At 41.7% G+C, this 17,271-nt stretch overlaps 1 protein-coding gene across 3 annotated transcripts in view; it reads left to right on the top strand.

Annotated features, from left to right (window-relative positions):
- Window positions 1-14,709, top strand: part of LOC147123317 (CCR4-NOT transcription complex subunit 7) — a 50,406-nt gene extending 35,697 nt beyond the window's left edge. For 2 of the 3 annotated variants that reach the window (XM_085970725.1, XM_085970736.1), the window contains 3 exons: window positions 4,875-5,019; window positions 6,636-6,746; window positions 12,425-14,709. In XM_085970725.1, coding sequence (XP_085826851.1) covers window positions 4,875-5,019; window positions 6,636-6,746; window positions 12,425-12,556 — 388 coding nt within the window. In that variant the 3' untranslated portion in view covers window positions 12,557-14,709. The other variant, XM_085970746.1, reaches the window with a different exon arrangement.
- The last annotated feature ends 2,562 nt before the right edge of the window (window positions 14,710-17,271 follow it).

The raw sequence follows: 17,271 nt of genomic DNA, 5'->3' as shown, positions 1-17,271 counted from the left end.
TGCCAGACATTTCATCCTGGGTTCTGATTTGCAGGCTGAAAGGCAATTAAACTTTGTCCTCGCCTGCACAATTTCATCAAACAATTAAATTCTGACCTATTTAAATAATTTTGTGGCCTTAAAGGGACCCTGCTTCACCTTAGCAATTTCAAACATTGTGCAGTATCTGATGTTAAGCTCCTGCCCTTATAAAATAATGCATTGTCCAACTTATTTTGAACAATGCCACAGGAGATTCACTTATATACTCTCTCTTGTCGGAAACTATTATCTCTCAACAAGTAAATATTAATTTAGTCCATTTTAATTGTTGAATTTGCATATAGCTATCACAATTGATACTTTATAGGTTTCTGTACAGTTTAGTGTTCTCAACAGGCTAAAATTTATTATTCATACCGATGCAATGTAGGAAAAATAACACAAATCAAAATGTCCAAGATTGAGGCTCTATAAGCGGAGCATTTTTGAACTTGGCAAATGTAACCGTGACTGTATGAGAATTGAATGGTGCAGCATGTTGAAATACAAAAAAGGTGTTTAAGGAGGAATAATATTTCAATGGGTAGTTCAGGGATATATAATTGAGTCAACACTTTAAAAACTTTTTTTTTGAGTAGATGGGTACTAGTAGACTATCTGATCTATCTAGGAATTGTACATTCATGCATAGCTGGGCATACATGGGATTATATAGGCATGTTTGAGAGGAAAGGACTATTTGGAGATTCTAGCTAGTAGTTACGCTGTGGCAATTTCTAGGGTTTCTCTCAACTATTTACAAGACAGCTTACTTGGAATAATTTTTGTTATTTTATTAAGCATTGTTGTCATAACCTGATTGTTCACTGACAAGTGTTTTGGTGCTGGGGATCATGGAAATAAGCTAAGAAAGACAGCTGATGCAACAACAACTAAGCATCTATGTAGTAAAACATCCCAAGGCACTTCTCGAGCTTTATCGAACAAAATTTGACGCCTAGCCACGTGAGATACTGGGACCGATGACCAATAGCTTGGTCAAAGAGGTAGGCTTAAAGGAGGAAAGCGAGGCGGAGAGGTCTATGGAGGGAATTCCAGAGCTTAGGGCCTAGGCACCTGAAGGCACGGCCAATAATGGTGGAGCGATTTAAAATCGGGGATGCTCAAGGGGCCAGAATTGGAAGAGCGCAGAGATCTCGGAGGGTTGTAAGGCTGGAGGAGGTTAGAGATAGGGAGGGGCGAGACCATGAAGTTGCCTCGCTGTTTTCACTGCACAGCAAAGAACCATGTACCCACAGAGGAGCAGTCCTAATGTCAGAACTTAACAAACCATATAGTATTTACTCAGTGAATCTTAAAAGTGAAGGTGAAGGTCGGCTGTTATTCCATTCATTGGGCAAGATTTTCATATTAGAAGACACTGCAATTTTTGTCTGGTCAGATTTTATTAATTCCATAATAAGAAGCAGAATTCCCCTCCCATAGTGGAGGACTTTATGGATAACTTTGGATGTTACAGGTTGTAGAGGATACCCAGCACATAGGAGTAAAGTGTACCATTCAAATTAGTCTGATCTGTCATGCTCAGTTTTATCATTTGAATCTTTGCAAAGACCTGCAAATGAGCTGAAGATAAAAAGCCATCAGGTGGTAGACCTTCTGGGGGTCTACCTTCTGGGATGGCTTCTATGGATGGACCACGCATAATTTCCCTGTTTGCAGTACAAGAAGGCGGCCATATCAGCAGTTATTTTGGTAGTATTAAAGAACTAATGTTGTACCGTTGTTTAAAAAGGGAGAAAGGGATAGACCGAGTTATTACAGGCCAGTCGGCCTAACCATGGTGGTGAGCAAATTATTGGAAAAAATTCTAAGGGACAGTATTAATCGTCATTTAGAAAGGCACGGATTAATCAAGGACAGTCATGGATTTGTTAAGGGAAGGTCGTGCCTGACTAACTTGATTGAATTTTTTGAGGAGGGTAAATAAAGCTAAGTCGTTTGATGTAGTCTACATAGATTTTAGCAAGGTTTTTGACAAGGTCCCACAAGGCAGACTGGTCAGGAAAGTTAAAGCCCATGGGATCCAAGGGAAAGTGGCAGGTTGGATCCAAAATTGGCTCAGTGGCAGGAAGCAAAGGGTAATGGTTGACGGGTGCTTTTGTGACTGGAAGACTGTTTCCAGTGGGGTTCCACAGGGCTCAGTACTAGGTCCCTTGCTTTTTGTGGTATATATCAATGATTTAGTCCTCAATGTAGGGAGCATGATTAAGAAGTTTGCAGATGATACAAAAATTGGTTGTGTGGTTGGTAGTGAGGAAGAAAGCTGTAGACTGCAGGCAGAAAGCAATGGACTGGTCAGGTGGGTGGAAACGTGGCAAATGGAATTCAATCTGGAGAAGTGTGAGGTAATGCATTTGGGGAGGGTTAACAAGACAAGGGAATACACAATAAATGGTAGGATACAGAGAAGTGTAGAAGAACAGAGGGACCTTGGACTTATTGAAACATATAAGATTGTGAAGGGGTTGGATCGGGTGGATGCGGGGAGGATGTTCCCGATGATGGGTGAAACTAGAACTAGGGGGCATAGTCTTAGAATAAGGGGCTGCTCTTTCAAAACTGAGATGAGGAGGAACTACTTCACTCAGAGGGTGGTAGGTCCATGGAATATGCTGCCCCAAAAAGCTGTAGAAGCTACATCATTACATAAATTTAAAACAGAAATAGACAGTTTCCTAGAAGTAAAGGGAATTAAGGGTTACGGGGAGCGGGCAGGAATTTGGACATGAGTCTAGGTTCGGATCGGACATGGCCCTGTGGGTAGCGGGCCCAGGGGCCGTGTAGCCTGATCCTGCTCCTATTTCGTGTGTCTAATTCTGTTAGATTCAGGAGATGGTTCTGTGATAGTAGATTGGTGGTTAGGATCAGATCAGCCATGATCTTATTAAATGGCGGAGCAGGCTCGAGGGGCCGATTGGCCTACTCCTGCTCCTATTTCTTATGTTCTTATCCCTGAAGATAGCAGGACAGGTAGACGAGGTGGTTAAGAAAGCATTCGGGATACTTTCCTTTATTAGTCGAGGCATAGAATACAAGAACAGGGAGGTTATGCTTGAACTATATAAAACACTTTACAGACGAGGGGTCACGGACCTGAAACGTTAACTCTGTTTCTCTCTCCACGGATGCTGCCTGGCCTGCTGAGTGTTTCCAGCATTTTCTGTTGTTATTATGTATAAAACACTAGTTAGGCCACAGCTAGATTACTGCATACAGCTCTGGTCACCACATTACAGGAAAGATGTGATTGAACTAGAGAGGGTACAGAGGAGATTTACGAGGATGTTGCCAGGACTGGTGAATTTTAGCTGTAAGGAAAGATTGGATAGGCTGGGGTTGTTTCCTTTGGAACTGAGGAGGCTGAGGGGAGACTTAATTGAAGTGTATAAAATTATGAGGGGCCTAGATAGAGTGGATAGGAAGGACCTATATCCCTTAGCAGAGAGGTCAATAACCAGGGGGTATAGATTTAAAGTAATTGGTAGAAGGATTAGAGGGGAGTTGAAGAGAACTTTTTTCACCCAGAGGGGTCTGGAACTCACTGCCTGAAAGGGTGATAGAGGCAGAAACCCTCAACCCTCATCCCATTTAAAAAGTACTTGGATATGCACTTGAAGTTCCATAACCTACAAGGCTATGGACCAGGAGCTGGAAAGTAGGATTAGGCTGCATAGCTCTCTTTTAGCCGGCACAGACACAATGGGCCGAATGGCCTCCTTCTGTGACGTAAATTTCTATGATTCTAGGAACATCGGAAGAGGAGTAGGCCATTCAGCCCCTTGATCCTGTTCTGCCATTCAGTGAGATCATGACTGATCTGTATCTTAACTCCATCCACTCACCTTGGCCCCTTCTCCTTTTATACCCTTGTCTAGTAAAAAAATCTAACTATCTCTGATTCAGAATTATTAATTGTGCTGGCATCTACTGCTTTTTGTGGGAGAGTTCCACAATTCTACCACCCTTTGTGTGAAGAAGTGTTTCCTAACTTCTCCCATGTATGGCCTTGTCCTAGACTTCCCCCACCAGCAGGAAAAGTTTCTCTCTCTACCCTATCTATTCCTTTCAAAATTCTACAATCCTCAATCAAAACACCCCTTAATCATCTATATTCCAGGGAATACAAGCCTAGTTTATGTAATCTTTCCTCATAATCTAACCCTTGAAAACACCATATCCAGGGTTCAGGCCATGACCAGTTGCCCTGTTGGGAAGTTGAGAATGCACCATTCTGATGTGCTGGCCACCCAGTGGCGACACCATGCTCCTCAGGGGAGGGAAGCACTATAATGCCAATATGTAGACCCACAATGTTCACATGTCTATAATTGTATTGATTGCATATGTGTGATAATTATTGTGAATTGTAGGAATGTAAAATATATGGGATTGAGATTTTAATTGGTTTTAGATTGCAATATCAGGATTACATTACCCCATAATTCCTGAGAGTGACCTTGGTTGAGAACAGCTGTGTAGTACCAACAGCAACTGTTATCAAAATTTATGAATGGCTATAGCATTCAAAGGACATTGATAACTTTAGGGGAAAAAAGGAAGCGTATTCTTCCACTCCCTTTCCTTGGCCATCCACAGATGTGTGTGTGGGAAGGCCACTGATGCTCTGAAACCAGCATTAAGTGATGCACGAAATAGACCTAGGGTCATCTCTGTAGCAGAGGGCAGAAACTTGCTGTATGGAAAATTGTAGCTGTAAACCTGCATCCTGTCATTCAGTATCTGTAGATTGCAACATTGTGAATGCATTGTTAAACGGTTAACATTGAAGATGAGATTTTGATAATTGAAGTGTGGTTGTTTCATTACAGTGGGTATGACTTTGGCTACTTGATCAAAATACTCACTAATTCCAATTTACCTGAAGAAGAACCAGACTTCTTTGAGATCCTACGGTTGTTCTTCCCTGTAATTTATGATGTGAAATACCTCATGAAAAGCTGCAAAAATCTGAAGGTATTGCTGTAATTTATCTAAAACTGAATCATGAGAATATTTTTTATATTTAAGGATTTTCAATACTGCAGAAGTATTAGTATTTGTGTGCTTATGAAAGGTTGTTTTGAGGGGAGAAAATGTTTGATGGGTATGGCCAATGAGGAATAGGAGTGTACATTTTTATTCATTTATGGGATGTGGGCGTCACCGGCAAAGCCGGCATTTATTACCCATCCCTAATTGCCCTCGAGAAGGTGGTGGTCAGCCTCCTTCTTGAGCTGCTGCAGTCTGTGAGGTGTAGGTAATCCCACACTGCTGTTAGGGAGGGAGTTCTGGGATTTTGGCACAGCGACGATAAAGGAACAGCGATATACTTCCAAGTCAGGATGGTGTGTGACTTGCAGGGGAACTTGCAGGTGGTGGTGTTCCCATGCGCCCGCTGCCCTTGTCCTTCTAGGTGGTGGGTTTGGGAGGTGCTGTTGAAGAAATCCTACAAACTTCATGACCAAGCTTATTCATTGTTAAGTTCTTTAGTATATCTGACACCACAAAACCCTTGCTGCTAAAATAGTGTGTTCTCCATAATTTTGTAAAAGTAAAATGAATCATATGGTAAATATTTTAAGCTTGGGTTAAACATAATAAAGAGCTTACACTTGTCACATCTCTAAATGTTGTTTCAGCGATGTGAACCTGTAGTACCAGAAACTTAAAAATTGAACTAATGAGAATACTTGACACAATTTTACAGCTGAGTTTAAAAACTACAAATTATGGAAATCTGAAATAAAACCAGAAAATTATAGAAATAAAACTTATCCGATGGCATCTAATAAGAGAAAGGTCTACAGACAACATTAATCCATCTTTTTTAGATCCTGACTGACACTTTTTGTTTTTATTTACTAAACCTTATTGCTGACAACAGTCAAGAGAGTCCTGAGTGGTTGAGCATCTGGAATATAAGTGTACTACCATAAGTAAGAACACATACTTCTGTAATCTTTAATATGGAAAACTGACCTGGTTAATGAGAGAGTGGGCAATTAATGGAATCATATTTTTGTTTATAATTATAGCTAGTGTCAAAGGATTAGCTGCTCCAAGTAAATTATTCTAGAACGGATTTCACTCCAGATCTCTTGTTTGAGAGGGACATTTTTGAGAGGACAATGGTTTTCTGAAACATTATGGCCCAATGCAGCTATGGTACTGTTTAGGTTGTTATTGGTTTACTGCACTGTCAGTATATGTCATTTTTATTATTATAAAATTGATTGCAAAAAATAACCTTTAACTTTTTTTAAACTCTTGGAACAATTGGAGTTTTAATTTATTTTGTAAATTAATTTTTGTACACTTTCCCCCAAAGACCCCCATCCTCATGTCTTCTGCAGCCCAATGGATACAATTTTTAAAAATGTATAATACCATTCTAATGGCCTGGATTTGGTCAATCTGCTATGGTGCTTTTTTAAGACTTTTCTATTATTGATGCCACTAGATAGAAATTTGCTGCACTGGCATTCAGATATTCTGAGTGCAATTATTCATATTTGTTTTTCACCCCAGCTCGCTTTAAATACTGTGTATGTTATATTAAAAAAATCTAAATGAGATTTGTGTTTGTGCAGGGTGGTTTACAGGAAGTAGCTGAACAGTTGGAGTTGGAGCGAATTGGGCCACAACATCAAGCAGGTTCAGACTCACTATTAACAGGAATGGCCTTTTTCAAAATGCGAGAGGTATGCATATCAACTAAAAACATTTAAAAGTTAAATCTGTTTGAGTCCTTTTGGAGTATTTTTCTAGACACATCATCTGTTTGTAAGTGGTTAATATCTCTATAATCCAGTATTGTCTCCCAGGTAGGCAGCATTTAGTGTTTACTGGTTCATTTAATGATGAGATGTTATGGAATGAAAGACAATTGGAGAGCTCCCTGCTCCTCTTTGGGAAAAGTGGCAAGGGACCTTTTACGTCCAACCAAACATGAAGACAGGACCTCGGTTTAACATCTCACCTGAAAGATGATACCTTTGACAATACAGCATTCCCTCAGTACTGCACTAAAATGTCAGCCTAGATTATGTGCTCAAATTGTGGAGTGGGCCTGGACCTTCTAACTCTGGCAGTTTAGGTTGATTGGCTATGATAAATTGACCCTTAGTGTTAGGGGGATTAAATACGTGGGGTTACGGGGATAGGGTGGAATATGTGTCGGTGCAGGCTTGATGGGCCGAAATGGCCTCTATCTGCACTGTGGGGTTTCTGTGATTCTGTGAAAATGTTACTACTGAGCCAAGATAATCACATTTATAAGGTGTGCTAGACTTGATCATGTCTGTTTGCAACACCAAATTTCTGATTGGTCCCCTTGGAGGACAAGACACACCCAACAGTTTGTCTGGAATGTATAATTTGATCCTGCCTGCTGAAGTAATTAAGATCTTTGCAATGTGTAATTTGATCCATTCATTGTGACAGCCAGGCTCCACAGCTCACAGTGCTAACACAACTGCTTACAGAAAACAGACAGGGCTCACCTCCCTGGGTTAGGAGCACTCCCAGTGCTCACACTGCCGAGTTCCAATAGGAAGGGGTGAGGCCATGGAGGGATTTTAACATGAGGATGAGAATTTTAAAATCAAGGTGTTTGTAGACAATATTCCCCCTAATTTTTCTTTTTGGGTCCATGGTCCCTTTAACGGGCGGCGCGGCCCATTCAAAATTTCCCACATGTACAAATTCTCCAATTCAAACGCCGGTAAGCGACCTGCACGGGACCTCCAGGCAGTTTCGTAGGAACGTTGTTGGTGGACCATGAGCCAATGTAGGTTAATGAGCACAGGGGTGATGGGTAAATAGGACTTGCTGCGTGTTAGGATACGTACAGCAGAGTGTTGGATGAGCTCAAGTTCATTGACGGTGGAAGATGGGAGGCTGGCCAGGAGAACATTGGAATAGTCGAGTCCGGCAAATAACACATAAATATAACATGCCTGTTGTAGGACCAACACCGAATACACTCACTTAAATTTTTTTATTTATTTATTGCCCATCCCTAGTTGCCCTTGAGAGGGTGGTAGTGAGCAGTGTTCGTGAACCGCTGCGGTTTGGTGGTGCAGGAGAGGGAAAACGTGGTGCAGGTGCTAAGTGGGTGGGAGTGGGATGGAAGAACGTGATCTATCTACCCATCTGGATCATGTTCTTGCTCTCATCCCCATCCCCCCCTTTAGACCTGGATCATGTTCTGCCCCCCCCCCCGCCCCCGCAGCTTCCTTTTGATCCCCTTCCCTCCCCCGGTTCCTTCAATTCCCCTCTCCTCCTCTTCCCCCACCGCCCCCGATACACTCTCTCTGATCTTTCTCCCCCCCCCCCCCACTTCCGAGCTTCCCCCCCCCCCGCTTCCGAGCTCCCGCCCCCCCGCTTCCGAGCTCCCGCCCCCCCGCTTCCGAGCTCCGCCCCCCCGCTTCCGAGCTCCACCCTTCCTCTCTCCTCTCTCCCCCCGTCCTCCTCACTCTCCTCCCCCCCTCCTCCTCTCTTCCCTTCCCCCCGTCCTCCTCTCCCCCCGTCCTCTCTTTTTCGCCCCCCCGTCCTCCTCCCTCTCTCTCCCCCCGTCCTCTCTTCCCTTCCCCCCCCCGTCCTCCTCTCTTCTCTTCCCTTCCCCCCGTCCTCCCTCTCTCTCTCTCTCTCTCTCTCTCTCTCTCTTCCCCACCCCCCCGTCCTCCTCTCTTCTCTTCCCTTCCCCCCCGTCCTCCTCTGTTCCCTCCCACCCCCCCGTCCTCCTCTCTTTTCCCTTCCCCCCCCCCCCCGTCCTCCTCTCTTCTCTTTCTCCCCCCCCCCCCGTCCTCCTCTCTTCTCTTCCCTTCCCCCCTGTCCTCCTCTCTTCCCTTCCCCCTCTCTCTGATATTGTGGATCTGACTGGGATTACAAACTCCTGTTGGGTCTCAGTTATGGCTGCTTAAGATAGTAAGCCTGGAAAACCAGCACTGCTGAAGGGCCACTTTGAATCGTGGATGCCCACCATTCAACCAAGGATGCCTGTCAAAGTTTTTCGCCCTTGTGTCGCTGCACAGATTTTTTGTTTTTCCTCTGCCGCTGTTGGAAATACTGCCTCATTGGTCTCCTCTGTGCATCGTTCCTCTTTTCCGATCCAAGGTTACCCCTTCGATCCCCTCCCCTCTCTTCCCCCACCCACCCACCCGATCCCCTGATCTTCTCCGCACGGAACCGAGGAAAGCGTGGCGGTGCAGGCCACAGCCGCTGCACCGTTTGGTACTGTGCATGCGCGAATAGGATTGATTACACATGCGCGACTGGATCAAGTGCACACGCGCAGTACCAAACAGGCGCGCATGCGTAGAGTTTAAAAGCCGTGCAAATAATCACTCCGGCTAGACTCTAGGGATGTCATGCTGTACCATACCATAGTAAAAGACAGTTCTGAATTTTCACTTCATGCTTTCTTCTGACCGTAATCTAAAAACAAAGTAGGGATGAGGAAAAAAAGAAAGCCATTCAGATAAATTTGTTGTTTAGGCCCTCGCTCAGAATGACAGACCATTTTCTGATAATTCCTGCATTAGAACCAAACCCATATCCCTCACTGTGTAATTTATTTCATTTTTGAATACTTCAACCTAAGTCAGCATTTACTGTGCTGGATGGCAATTTATTCCATAAATTAACAAATCTCTCCTTCACTTAGAATCCTGTAGGCTGTTTATTTCTTTGGTTCTGTGACCTTGTCGTATTTAAAAATGGTGCCAGTTCATGGGAAGAATGTTCTGCATACAAGAACTCTAATTTTATGTGGGTTGTTTAACTGCTACAGTTCAACAACTGCTAAGCCTAATGATTTTAAATTTGAGGCTAAAAATTGAATTGGCCTTGAAGATTACTCTCCCATGTGTGCATTCCTTGTTTGTTTTAACTGCACAAAAGAAAGACCTATGTGTAGGCTGGTGGGAGGAAACCAAGTCTGAAATGATTGTGTTAAAGTCAAGGTTATTGCCTTGACTGGTTCTCTAATTTGAGAAGTACAATCCAGAATTGATGGAAAATTAATCATAAAGTGTCATGTATATTCTGTACTTTGTTTCTAATTTCAGTAAAATAATACATAAATACTTGTATTTGTAATGTTCTGTTATTAAATGCAATGTCCTTTATGCTGTGATAGCTTGGAAACAAATGTTTAGTGCCTCAATTGATACCTGTAGTCCTGTCAAAAAAGTTTACCTATGTAAATCTAATTCTTTTCAAATATATACCCCTTGGATAAATAGCAGTTATGCTCAATGCAATTGTAAAATCTGACATCGTCTGTGAAGAAATAATAGTTTGGCAAGATTTGTTGGAAAAAGGCCACGAATGTTTCCCAATTGTTTGAGTCATATAGTTTAGAAAAAAGTGGTTTCTTTTTACATTAGTAGCCTTTAAATACATTGAGGCAAAGAGTGGAATCCACATATGATGGGTGTTGACCAGTGTTCCCTTTAAGCTGCGCGGCTGTGCAGCAGTCTGGAGCTCCTGTGCAGGCTGCTCGCCGGCTTTTCATTTGGAATAACCGCGCGTGAAAATTTGAATGGGCCGCGTAGCCACTTAAAAGAGCTGCGCACCCCAAAAAAATTGCAGGGAACATTGGTGTTTACATATGATGAGTACAGAAAGTTCTTAGATATAAAGTAAAACTGAATGATGCGATATCCAAAATAAAAATAGAAAATTCTGGAAAAATGTAACATCCGTCTGCACTGAGAGAATATACAGGCATACATGTTGTCTGGAGACCTTTTGTTCTTGTCATTTGGGCTAAGAATGTAGATAGAAATATGGTGGTTAGTGAACCATTTCCACATCTAGCATTGTAAAATGTTGACATTTTTGGGAGCACAACAAACTTACAAGAATTTCAACCAAATTTTAACAAAAAGTAAAAGGCTCGGTGAAACTTTGGTTTTATTGGCCCGGATTTAGCAGTCAGCGGCAAATGAACGGCGCTCGCTGTTCATTACACTTCCACTTGCCCACAGACTTTCTGTGAGCTTTTGCAGTGCGATTTGCGGTTATTAGAAATCCAAACAGCGTGCCACCCTCTACAGTGAATCTGGGACCTGTGTGAACAGGGCAAGCAATGGCGTGTCTCCCATACCAATCAGATTGAAGAATCCTTACTGAAACTTGCAGAGTCTAAACCAGAAAGTGTAAGTTAAAATATTTAATTCAATGTAAAATCAATAGAAATTCCTAAAAATAAATAAATTGGTGCCTTCATTAATCGGATGATGCAATGATCTGCATTCATGCAGTCGTAAATGCATAAAGGCGTAAATGGCCTTAATTTGTAACTTCCCCTCTGGGTGCTCGAACAAAAACATTTTACTTTTGTAGTGATAGTGTAATGCTCATACATAGCCATAGTAACTGTTTTCCATACTTGTGGCGAAATGGTGAATTCTTTTCTTCTGTGTAAGTTGTCTCTATGCCCAAGTGCTGAAGTCTGCTTGAAGGTGCCATGATTTGCATAGACAAATGTATTGGTTTTCATTTGGGTATCTACATCTGCATGTGAATATAACTTTCAGTTGAATAATGAGTGTTGCACCTGAAGGTGAATAATATACCTCTATACAAATGGCCACCTTTACAAGTGTGCAAACACAATGTACTCTAGAAATCATCATTTTCTAGACAAGTTCAGATTTTTGTTTCACAAGTTGAATTTAACTAATTTTATGAAAGTTGTCAACAGCAACAGATATGTTTTTGCAAATCAGTTAGTGAATTTTCAGCTAATTTAACAAAACGATATGTTTTTGATTTAAACAAAATATATTTTAGTATTGGCTCAGTTGCCATTGTGATGTATTGGTGGAAATACAGAATTAGACACTCGGGCAACTGCTAAAAGTACAGCAAACAATTGCTTAGTCTATGCCAAAATAGATGTATGCAATTTATTCTTGGTGACTGAGTTTTATGATTGTCCTAGTTACTTTTATGGCAGAATATGTGTAAATCAATATCAGAATTGCATTTTAGATTACTAATTTTTTTTTGTCGTAGGCTCTGCAAGTTATAATAAGTAGCTAACATGAATCAATCATACAAATCTGTATAATTGATTTGGGAGTAACTTTTTTTTAAAGTGGGTTTTAATTGTCCTTTAGGAAGCAAAAAGCCAGAACACGGTGATTGGTGAGGTGTGATCAGGTTGATCAGAACAGGAAATGGCTGATGAACAATTAAAAACTTATTGATCCTCAAAACAATAGTTAATTTGGCCGCAGTGCTCTGAATGCTAAGGTGCTGAAAATAGATTGAAGCCAACATATTTGGTCTAGAAGAATCTTTTACTTCGTAGTGATTTTCCTGATTTTTGATTTGTTTTCTTGTTTGTCCTTGTTTTTTCCTCCAGATGTTCTTTGAGGATCACATTGATGATGCCAAATACTGTGGCCATCTGTATGGTCTTGGCTCAGGCTCGTCATATGTTCAGAATGGCACAGGAAATGCATACGAAGAAGAAGCCAATAAACAGCAGCCTTGACCTGAAATGGGGAGATTAATTTTTTGGGCCACATATACTGGATCTAATTTTTATCTGTGTCTGAGTTGCTCAGACATTCAGGTTTCCTTCCTTTCCCTGTTCTTTCTGTTCACTAGATTTGTGCCAACATCTTGGTCATTCTGGCCTTGGTAAGCAAACTCCATGTAAGTATAATTTGACCAGTTAGTTCCAATGCAAATTTTTTTTTATGAAAGGTTGCTGGAGAAAATGGGAAGAATAACCACCTGGATGAATTTTCAAGCAGTTATTTTCCCCTCTTCTTAAAGTTTGCAATAAGTATCAACTGGTTATTTACCATTCCTATCTAATATGTGGCACTTAAAATAAAAATAACAGGAATTTTAGCTATTCAGGATTGTGGACCATCGAATTTGCACTTTAGAGAGTGACTGGTTCCTCTATTTTATGGGAATTTTGCTGCTTCTTGTTCTCACAAGTGAGATAAGAAAGCCCAGAAACTTGAACTACTTCACACCATTGAGTTACTGTTTGTGGATTTTCCGTGCCTGCTGGCTTAGTGTGACAGCATCTCCACTACTGGTTTGTGGTAACAAACAATATTACTGAAGCTCTTGTATTTGCTGCAGTTAAAGAAGGACGCCTGTAAGTGTTGCCTTACAATTTTTCCTTTTAACATCTGTTTCTTCTGGGAGTGTCTCCCATACACACAGTTCTAACATATCGAAAGTGCAGCTAGCTGAACCAAAACCAGCATCTCACACACTTAGTGCTGCAGCTACTACATCTGTTTGTACATTCTGAACTGCATTGTTGTAATAAAATAAAACTTGAATGAGTTTAATTTCAGTTTTAAAAAAACTTACAATTTATACTTATCACACCTCAGCACTGATGTCATTAGTGCCAGATTATGTATGTGATGCGATATTGTTTATGGCAATATGAGCCTGTTTTCAACTGAAGAATGTTCTGAGATTTTTGAAAGCTCTGCTTTATTACAAAAGATATATTTTCATTCTCAGTGGCAGTAATTAATTACAACAGTGCAGGAGCATCTCGGTTACGCCAAAGCTAGGCTTCCTCCAAAGTTATAGCAGAAAAAGTTTAAAAAGGCACTGTCCAATTTACATGGAATTTTTAACTTCACGAAGGTTTTCTTTCATCAAATCCCTTTTCAAAATGAAGTAGTAGAGATTTTGTCATTTAATCACATTTTAACCAGTGTTTTTATTTTCAACTCTCCTTCCTGTCAACCTAGTGGAGAACCAGGCTTCAACTCCTCTTTTGCTCATGGTTGTGTTGTTCCTGTAGATCAACTGGCAGCAAGCACACATTCACAAGAAGAGGGAAAACAGACCGGGTTTTCCCGTGGTGGAATACCACACCTTGTGGCCTAGCTGAGAACTGGTAAAATTATTTTAAGTGATTTGCGTTGCTGGTCTGCAGAGTTTCAAGCCCTTGATTATGAAGAGGTAGATAATTGTTTCTCTACTAGTACAGTGCAAGGCCAGACATGCATTGTAAAAATTGGATTGTAATGCTGTTGGTGCTTTCAAAGTGGCTGTTGCCACACACAACTGGAATTAATGAAAATTCATAATCAACACTTTAGTACTACTGTTTTATTTAACATTTTACTTCTGTAGGATCAAAAAAGGTGAAATTTTAAAAATCTTTGAAAAGGCAGACTTTGTCTTTTTACAATATTGCAATTCCATGAGTAGCATTTCATACGTATATCAACTGAGAGTGATGCTGGTTTTGATGCAGCATGACTTGCTATGCAACCCCTTTAGTACATATATATATATATTATATATATATATGAGCTGTAAACACCATGTAATATATTATTGAGTCTTATGCATTGTATTCTGCATGCATCTAGAGCAGCTGAGCAGGAAGACCTTTAGTGAATACTGTAGCTGGAACTTGCCTGAAACCATCAAATGCATGTTGCAGAATTCAGTCCTTATTAGATTTCAAAGAGCTTGGCAAAAGGTCAAAATCCCCAGACCAATGTGACTACAATGTAATTAATGTGTTCTGTTCTTTCATTATGTTACAGAACTGTAACTTAATGGACCTTTTTTAAAGCAATTATGTGGAAAAACAAGATATTATTTGTTTTTAAACCTTTTTGTAAATAAAGGCTTCAAATTTGTTTCTTACTTACATAAGGTATGGTTGCTTGTTTTTATTAGCTCAAGATATCCATCACTTTTCACATTGTTCATTAGAATTAAATTGTTTCCAGCAAACCTGCACAGCAAAAGTTATTTTGTGTATTCCAGTGTGAACCTTAGTAAAATAGTGACTTGTTCTACATCTTTCACTTCCTCCACAATCCATAAGATAGATATAAATTATGATCAAAAGCGAAATGATGCTAGAATTAGAAATAGATGTTCTGATTTATTCCTTTATATGCATTAAGCTTCAAGTATATCATCCAACAGAGGATTAACTGCAGGACAGTTTCCCGTTTAATATTTGGCTCAGTATGACCTCGGGTAAGAACCTTGATCTGAAGTCTGTCTTTCGGTCGTTTTATTTTCTCCTGTCATCAGCACCAGTCTGGTTGACCCATAGGAAAAATTTCTGGGGTTTTCTTCAATAATCTGCTGTGGATCAGTGTGGATCAGTGTATGTCACAGCCTAACCTGGTAGTTTATTTGACATGTTACTTTAGTCAAAACCAATTAAAGCCTACTTTTTAGTGCCTGCACCAAATATTTAGTTATGCTCTACAAATTGCATGTGTATTTCCAATAACCGTCATCTGTGTGAACTTTGTAACCTTCCAGTGAAATGCCAACCCTTTGTCTTGGCAATTAGGTCTCAAATGATTACAATGCTGCAGTGATCTTGAGCAAGGGATGGTTTTGATGTATCCACACAAGAGATCTCATGGGTTAGTTAGTATGAAATTGGAAACTAAAGTGCAAACCGTGGATGTCCAAGAAACTCATCAGGTACAGGAATGGGACCACTCCTAATTGGCTAACGTGGGTTGTTCACCTTGTGGTGAGGCACAAACCATCTTTCGGCTAACATCCAGCTTTGATGTTGGCAGGGCACCATGTTGTTCCAGATCTTTAGAACCTTCAGAGTAAGGACAATATTTTGTACAGTCTCAACTTGCAAAGAGGCTTAAATTAATATCATGATACAATGGGATTTCTATGTTGGCAATCATCTAATTTAGAAATTAATGTAAAAGTTTTGAAGTCCCAATCAAAATCATTCCCAACCATTGAATTGCACTCCATCTCTGCTTTGGTTGTGACCTTTCATGGGGTGGTTGTACTTAGAAACTCCATATTTGGATAAACACAGCTGTTTAGCTGTTTGTTGATATTGGCACGGAGTTCAGATAGAGAAAAGGCAGTTCCTTGCCTATATGGCCTCTCTTGATATCGAGGCTCTTTTATGCAATACCGTTTCTGGGTAGGGGCTGGATCTGATGGTTGGCTTGTTTTTTTCCAACTTCACCCACACTTGATACTATAGCATCTCAGAAAGTCCTTTCTTTATTTTGTTAAAAATGTCTGGGAAATAATTACAAAGTATCCCACTGTGGTAAACCACTTTTATCGTTACACTATAGTTATCACTGTTGTATTGTTATCACCGTTATCACTGTTGTATCACGATACGAGGTCGCCTCTTGTCGCGCTGTTATACCTGGGCTGACCACCTCCGACTCCGCCCATGGCTCCACCTACCTGCCCAGGTATAAAGGTAGTCGACTGGCTGGTATTCCTCCTTGTTGGACCCGATCACCCACGAGGGTGGGCTCTGTTATTTAGTCAATAAAAACCTTTAGTTACGTTCCTAACTCGTCGCTTTTTATTGGATGAATTGATAGGTATATCAATTTTATTGACTAAATTTTAAAGATGTCTACTACTGGCCAGCCAGAAGCCCTCCCAGAAGCACAGCCACACCAGCCGGCTTGGCTGCAAGCCCTCAAACCACCGTACCTGGATCTAAACCCACAGGCAGCAAACGCAGCCCTCAACTTCAAACACTGGCTGGACTGCTTCGAATCCTACCTGGAAGAATCCGGCGCCCCGCAGAGATCCAAACTAAGACTTCTGAACGCCCAAGCGAGCCCGAGAGTATACGCACTCATACAGGACACGACTACGTACGAGGCCGCTATCAACCTACTGAAACAGCAGTACCGCAGCCCGGTAAATTACATGTACACCAGGCACCTCCTAAGATCCCGCCCGCAACAGCCAGGAGAGTCTGTAGCTGAATTTTTACGGGCGCTAAGAGCACTCGGCAGGAACTGTGACTTTAAAGCGGTGACGGCTGTTGAAAATACGGAAGATAATATCCGCGATGCCTTTGTGAAAGGCCTACGGTCCGACTACTCACGGCAAAGACTGCTTGAAGCTAAAGACCTCGACCTGGACAAAGCTGAAGCCCTCGCTCTCTCCCTGGAGGTGGCCCATCAGGACCAGGAGGCGTTTTCCAGGTACTGCTCGCGACCCTGGGACTCGGGCCCGACCCCTACCGCAATACCCTTCGCAGCGCCGCCCCCGGGACCTACCTCAGCGTCGGCGTCCCGGACCCGACCGGGCCCGCCACCCCCGGTACCGGCTCCGACATCGGGCACCCGCGATCGGGCCGCCGGCTGCTTCTTTTGCGGCCAGGAGAAGCACCCGAGGTCGCGCTGCCCAGCCAGGAACTCTACCTGCACAACCTGCAGGAAGAAAGGC

This window comes from Somniosus microcephalus, chromosome 2, assembly GCF_052327205.1.
Source record: "Somniosus microcephalus isolate GS21.2 chromosome 2, FLI_Smic_1.0, whole genome shotgun sequence".
NCBI classification, from domain to species: Eukaryota; Metazoa; Chordata; class Chondrichthyes; order Squaliformes; family Somniosidae; genus Somniosus; species Somniosus microcephalus.
The sequence above is the reverse complement of the archived record's forward strand: the minus strand, read 5'-3'. Positions and strand labels throughout refer to the sequence as shown.